Source organism: Montipora foliosa, chromosome 2, assembly GCF_036669935.1.
Source record: "Montipora foliosa isolate CH-2021 chromosome 2, ASM3666993v2, whole genome shotgun sequence".
NCBI classification, from domain to species: domain Eukaryota; kingdom Metazoa; phylum Cnidaria; class Anthozoa; order Scleractinia; family Acroporidae; genus Montipora; species Montipora foliosa.
In genome coordinates this window covers 16,860,334-16,867,833 of record NC_090870.1, presented here as the reverse complement: position 1 = coordinate 16,867,833, position 7,500 = coordinate 16,860,334, and the positions used below count along the sequence as shown (strand labels likewise).

General features: G+C 38.9%; 1 protein-coding gene across 1 annotated transcript in view; it reads right to left on the bottom strand.

The window, feature by feature from the left end:
* LOC137992569 (degenerin-like protein unc-105) overlaps nucleotides 1-7,323 on the bottom strand; it is a 12,516-nt gene extending 5,193 nt beyond the window's left edge. The window contains exons 1-4 of the mRNA XM_068837965.1: nucleotides 7,254-7,323; nucleotides 5,208-5,331; nucleotides 3,518-3,584; nucleotides 941-998 (exon numbers count right to left, since the gene is read on the bottom strand). Of these exons, the coding sequence (XP_068694066.1) occupies nucleotides 941-998; nucleotides 3,518-3,584; nucleotides 5,208-5,301 (219 nt within the window). The 5' untranslated portion in view covers nucleotides 5,302-5,331; nucleotides 7,254-7,323. The remainder of the gene's footprint in view (nucleotides 1-940; nucleotides 999-3,517; nucleotides 3,585-5,207; nucleotides 5,332-7,253) is intronic.
* Between the last annotated feature and the right edge of the window lie 177 nt (nucleotides 7,324-7,500).

The following is a 7,500-nucleotide window of genomic DNA, read 5'->3' as shown; positions in this document are numbered from 1 at the left end:
GATCCCCGTCGATGGCGGGGCCAACATGCTCGGTAAACTGTAATGTTTTGGTCAACTTTACCATTACAAATTGCACGACACGAAGTTCAATTACCACTTTATTACAATCATCTCGAAATCGCACAATTTAATCGCTCCATGAAATACAGGATTTTAGTCAGAACCAATATTCTATTGATCCAGTTCCCGGTTGACAAAAAAAAGCTGACAAAAAATGGTAAAAAAAATTGGACACTCCTCTAAATGTAGGTCTTCAGCCTAAAGGAGCTCATTACCATCGTTCAGAAACTGTCAAAAAAAAAAGCAGAAATTTGGGAACATAAGTTGCAAAATGGCTTTCTTTGTCTTTCATTTTCCTGCAATTTGATTAGGTTCTTTAAACAAGCCTTGAAATTTGATTGGTTGTTTTGCCTTGGTGTTCCTTTCTCATAAGGTGCGATTTAGAGCAACAAATAAATCGTACGATTCGTGAATAAATCGCTTTGCTGAGAGGCCATCAAATTGCAAGGATCACCAACGATTTCTAAATTCTAAAGTAAGATTAAATTAACATTGATGTGGTTAACCATTGGACAAAGTCAAATCAAATTTTGGCTTTTTCAATGAAAACCAAAGTAAAAGGTGAAGAGCCCGTTGGAGCAAAGTACAGAACCAATAATCAATCAGTCGTTTATTTAACCTCGTAAACCTCCGAGGAAGTAAAAAAAAATCTCAACCTAAATGCATGAGGTGTCGTGCCGACACTGATGCGGGTTGGCTTTCTTTCTGGATTTCTTCGGCTACCCGTGTTGTCTTGGTGAAGACAGAGACAACTGGCAGTCTTGTCGACGTTTTGGCGATGATTCTCTCTGACCAGAGGCTGGGGCCCTAATTAAAAAAGCAGCACCACAGTAGAGCTTTTAAGTAGAACTTAACTCCGTAAGTCACGTTAATAACTCACCATCTGTGTTTTGGAAGGCCAAACCGACGAAGAAACTGTCTGAAGGAAGTTGATTTCTCTGAAAATGATTTGTTATGGGAGAAGTTAATATTCTACTGGAGAACAACAAGAGAAATAAAGTCTCAAATGACTCCCTAACTGATGGTTAATTACCCTGCGAGCAGTTGGTTTATCCTACGCTTTCTGAGAGAGAAACCACGGCGAGCAACCGTCAGATTTTCCATCGAGCATGTGCAAACTACGTCACGCCCTACGTGATTCATCTAACATCACTTCGTGTTATTTCGCGGCTTGCCCAAATGTAGCAGATATGTAACTGAACGCATACGCAATAGTCAAAACAAGTTTACTAACTCATTTTACCTGTTCAAATTTAATTTATTCGTCCTTGACGCTGAACGGCGGCTCACTCAAAGAAACTAACAATTGCTCGCTGTGGTTTCTCTCTCGGGAGGCGTGAGAAAAACCAACTGCTCGCAAGGTAATGGTTAATGAGCCTTTAGCCGAGATGCTCACAAGTCTTGGAAACCCGGCTAATAGTCCCCTAAAAAACCACAGAAATATCACTTCAATCACAATGACAGATGGCAAATTAATAATTTATGTGGATATTGTTCACGTTGCCATTATACATTTATATAACGTAACAAAGACAGAGGAAAGTCCCGCAAAAACGTATTCACCATATTAGTTTTGTTCGCTCGAAGGGTTACTTGCGACAAGAATATCCCTCCATTCTTAGCTTATAAGTGTTGAAAACACAAGAATTGATAAATTCTATACTACTATTTTTCACCGTTTTTCTTCATTTTTCTTCGAAATGTTTTTTCAATTTTCAATTTTTATTTCTATTTTTTTCCTAAATTTATTTCCATTTGATTAATTAGAAATATTTATTTCATCATTTCATTATTTATCTTCTTATCTACTCTACTGGTTGTGTATGTATTACAACCCAGAAAATGCAAGCTCATAATTTACTGAAAGTACGTATACTCAGCTCATTTAGTTTGTACTATGGGCCTAGGTTTGGAATTGAACGTCGATAACTGAAACTTCCTACGCACTGCGCATGCAGCACACAGCCCACCTAAAGTAACAGGTTAACTTGGAACGCGAACCCAATTCAGTATTCATGTACACGGAAATGCGAAAACTAATCTTGTTTATCAACACTGGACACAAAGAGGAGAAATTAATATGATGACCATCTGCCATATACAAAGGGAATGTATAGAAACACTATCAGGAATCATCTGGAGGGAAAAGCCACTAAGGCAATGACTTCTTTTATGGATAAATATCTCCTCGCGTTTTGCTGGCCTTATATGTATAAAGAGAAACATAGTATGGTTCGAAGTAGTGTCAGTGCCATTTTCAATGCTGAGTCATCTTAGAAATAGACTTCCATATGCCATGCCTAGATTTAATTCTGAAATGTTACGGAAAGCATTCCCTGAGGTTATTTTCATATTTGGACAATAACAATAGGTAAAAACAAAGCTTAAAAGTTTTCAAATCTAGCCTCGTAGACTTTTGAATCATTTAATAAGTGATAATTTCCTCGATTGTGATTGGTTTAAAAAACTCCTATTTCCCACTAATTCACTTGCCAAGTTGTTATCGGACAACTTTGTTATTGTTTGTTATTGGATAGTTCAATAAGCCAATCACAGTCATTCAAAGTTGTGTTTGAATCAACCAAGAACAAACTTGGTCTCAGTCTCCATAGAAACAGTGAACAGACATGTGGAGGCAGTGTGGCCGAGTGGTTAGGGCGCTTGCCACTCTTTGAATTTGTTCCTGGTAATCCCTGGTTCAACTTCCCAGCTGCACTTGTAAATAGCCCACTGGTTTGCCTCCGGCTAGTTGGGATTCTTAACAGTTGTTGTTGTTGTTGTGTTCTATTGTTTCGTTGATTGTGTTTCATTGGCCCTGAAAAGCCCCTATGGGGAGCGGTCAATTAAGTATGTATGTACTCCTAAATTGGGTCTTTCTTTCTTTTTTCCTTTCTTTCAAAGCGAGTTTAAACAATTTACGCCTCCTTTGTGAGTCTTTTAATGCAAATTTTTCCCTTTCTTCCATAACTTAGCTCTTCTTCTTTTCTCGGAAATTGTAATTTTTATGATTAATTGGAAAGATGATTTCGTGTCTTACCGATTTCGTTATCATCGTATGATTACAGACCGAATTGGACTCCACTCAGTCCTATTACCTTTACATATTGTGACTTGTAGCTCATGAGTTCTCTGAAGATATTTACATGTCACTATAATATATTTTATGTTTTAATAAGCTCTCTTTCATCTTTTGTGGTTTATTATTGACGCAGAACTAGCCTTTTTAAAACTTCTTTTTTAGTATCGCCAAAAAGGCTTATATATATAAAAGATACATTGCCTCTAAATTGAATTATTGTATTCCGTATTAAATTGTATTTATAGCTCGATCAGTTTTGTGTTATTGTCCAACTTCGAAATAATTTGTCACTCGTTTTTCGAGATTGGTAAATGGAAGATATTTTAGCTTTCCTCAATACGACCCATTCACAAAATAAATATATTTATATAAACTTACAAGCGGGCTGGATAGCAAGTACAGTCTTCATTACTTAAGCCATCCCGAGACCTAGAGAGACAATCATCTGTAACAACCAACACATTAGTCAAGTGAAGTTTACAAGTATCGCCTATTGAGTGTAATATGTGGTGATTACAGTGATGATAAGACAATAAGACGGGAAGGGATATATTATGATAATAACCATGGTCACGCTGCTGGCTTTTTATCTAGGTAAAAAACAAATGGAAAACAGCGAAATGAGAAAGACTTTTTTTTAATAGACTTGATTCCCGACCATTGTTTGCATATACATACGCCAAACATTTATTGAAGTTTCCCTTGGTAAACCGGTTATCTAAGCCTTTAGTGTGACCACGCGTAAGGATTGCTTATGATAGTAATATATTAAGTGGGTCGCATATTTCGATCTTCGAATCGTGGCCAGCTGCTGAAGTTGTCTCCTAACTGTGATGACCATCGTTTTGCTGTCGATTATTAATTTTACCTCAGTAAAAGCTCGCAACTGATCAGCTGCCAGATATCTTGATAGTTCAGATGGTGCGAGTGCGCAGTACTCGCACTGTTCGAGTCCCGTTTAAGAATCGATTTCTTCAGGCTTTCTTTACAGTTGTAGCTATGTCACCTGCCCTAAGAATGAAAGCGAGGCTGCTGGTGACCCTGTTTTAATACAAACCTTTGTGCTTTTCTGATTTTAATGTAGACCACAGTTAATAAAGGGGAATGGTTATGAAACACGACAAATTTCTTTGTTGTAGGTTTTTGTTCTCTTTTTTGGCCTTGATCGTTCACAAAACACAATAGGCCACTTCGGAAAATACCATAATACTCTTTGTTTGTCCCCCCAAATTTTGCATAAGCATTGTTTTTGTTTTCTCTTGGGACCATTGTAAGTCCCAAGAGAAACTGGAAACAATGCTTATGCAAAATTTGGGGGGACAAACAAAGAGTATTATGGTATTTTCCGACGTGGCCTATAGTTGTTTACTCCGCACTGAGGAACTAACCAATAGAAACGTGTTGGTTACGTAATTCATGCATAGTGTATGAGCGCAGAACAACAGATTGTGCACGGTCGTGGACTTTCCAACCTAAATCTTGGCATCTTTGTTTGCTCCTTTGATGTTTGCCGAGCTTCCAAGCCATTCCCCTCCAGTAACTATGTGCAGACTTATTAGAATTACAACGACACAATTTACACGATAAAAGCAGTGAGGTCTGAATCAATAGGAGGTCACCAGCAGCCTCGCAGCCATTCATAGGCTAGGTCACTGAGCAAACAACAGGAAAAGTTCGATGATCGCTCGTGGTCTGAGAGTCTATGATGACAACGATGATGATGTTCACGACAAATGACAATTGGTTATTATTATAGTGATGATGATAAATTAATGATAAAATTGATGATAAAATTTGCTGTATTGTTGAGGTTCGGCAATTATGCGTGTTCACAGCCTCGAGATCATTCTACAACGTTACTGTCATTTATCGAAATAGCCTCCTGACTCAAGTATGCTCCACGTATATATTATCTGTGAATTAGTTCTATTTCGCTTTTAAAAACCTGGTTTTGATGGCTTCGCCGACTATTTTCTGTGTGGTTTTGCGGTTTGTTAAGGAGAACGATACCCACCTCAGTATTATTCGTTAACCACATAAATTAATAGAAGGAAATTTGTGTGCATACTTTCAGTGATGTTAAACGGATCACAAATGCTTCCATTAATCTTGTTGGCCTCTCTAATGAATTTAAGTGGCACACAATCACATTCGTTGTTCATCTTTTGTGCGAGGCATTGTTTCAGACAAGCCTATGAACAAATACAATGAAGGAGGCTATAATTAAACAAATAATAAACTTTTTTGAAGCGTCAAGTGTGCAGGGATGACGCGGTGGTGAAAGCACTTGCTTCTCACCAATGTAGCCCGCTTCGATTCCCAGATTCGGCATCATAAGTGGGTTGGGTTTGTTGGTTGTCTCCTATGCTCCGAGAGGTTTTTCTCCGGGTACTCCGGTTTCCCCTCTCCTCTAAGACTACCATTTGACTTGATTTGCGTTAATTGTTAATTTCCATTAGTGCTCCAGCGCTAGAACGAATAGACACTTAAAAAAAGTTCCTTTCTTTTCTTTTCCTTGTTTTCTATCCCTAGGTCAATAATTGGGGACACTGTAAATTGAATTCAATTCAAATTAATGCAAACCAGATCAAACGTTGGTTTTTGAAAAAAAGGAGAAAATTAACACGAGTACCAGGAGAAAATTAAACCGCTCAGAGCGGAGTAGAGAACCAACAAACTCAACTCACATGTGAAGCTAAGTCTGGGAATCGAACCCGAGCCACATCTGTGAGAAGCAAGTGGTCTCACTACTGCGAAAGTCCTAAGTGATGTTGAGCAGGAAACGGAAGTGCACTTAGCGTCGTACCTCTTATTAAATTCTGTTTTTCTTTTTGTCATTGGCCTGGTCATTGGCTGAATAGTGTCATACGTCTTATTGTTCAGTTTGTAAAAAGAAAGTACTGTTGTCTTTCTACTCACATAGTCCTCTTAGCTAATCTTTAAGTAATCTCGGTTACTATGGTATTTGGATGACACTTCCGTACTTCCATACGAGTTAATTAATGTTAAATAATTTGACACTTTCCAGTGGTAATGGGAAGGGGAGAGGGAGGAATGGGTAAGTGTTTGCAAGCAATATGATTAAATAACAAGAAGGGCATCTCTGATATGTACGATTTTTGCATCCCTAAAAGTTGCGGGCAATCGGTAAAGTGGTCTCCCTGTAATTCCGTACTGTAGCCTGCACAGTGAAAAGGCGCCAATCTTCCGGGAGGTCGATTTTAGTCCACATCCGAAGCGCAGTCTCAGAACAATTGAGTAGGTGTTGGCTTTTCTTCAATACCTGCAAATGAGTGACTGACTTCGGGTTTTCGTAGTTTGAACAACTAAATATAATTCATTAATATCCAGTTTCCTTTGTTAGTCTTTGCAAGAGAAAATAAAGGGGGAAGAGAGGGCATCCCCCATACATGCCCTTTTCCGTAGGTAACATGTCTCAAGTTATTTTTAGATCGACTCCCACGCTGTATAGATCCCAAGGAGATTAGGTAACAGCCAATCCTATGGCAGGAATGTGTTCTCTGAGCGTGGGCTATCCACGCGGAACACATTCTCGCCATATGAATGACTGTTGCCTAATCCCCTTGGGATATGTACAGCGTGGGAGTCGACGTAAAAATAACTTAAGACATATTACGTATGGAAAAGGGCATGTATGGGGGATGCCCTCTTTTCTCCCTTTATTTTCTCTTGGTCTTTGTCATAGATTACATGAAGATGTCACACGTGTAAATAATCCTAAAATCGTAGGGTAAACAAGGTAATGATGATGATGATGATGATGACGATAATGATGACGACGATGATGACGACGACGATAATGATGATGACGATGATCATGATGACGATGACGATGATGATGGTGACGACGACGACGACGACGACGACGATGATGACAACGATGACGACGACGACGATGATGACGACGATGACGACGACGACGGCGATGATGACGACAGTGACAACGATGACGATGACGATGCCGATGTCGATGACGACGATGATGATGATGATGATGATTGTCGTGGTGGTGGTAGCGAATACAGTGGCGATTATGACGACAAACGATGACGAAGTGGCCATAAGCATTCATCATATTATAATCAGAGCTTACCTTTTGAGAGTACCTCCTATCATGAATACATCTTGCCCCACTGTTATAGGGTTTATCTAATCGGGTTATATTTTGCTTCAAAGAAACAGACGTAAATTAATTATTAATAATGACCTTCGTCCGTTAATAAATCGACCGTGGCAGGTGATTGCACTGGTTTATCCGAAGGGGTAAGCTGATCAAGTGATCCTTCCTATTGTTCTTTGCATTAATCAGTTTACTGATTGTATCAACCGTTTTAGGTTGG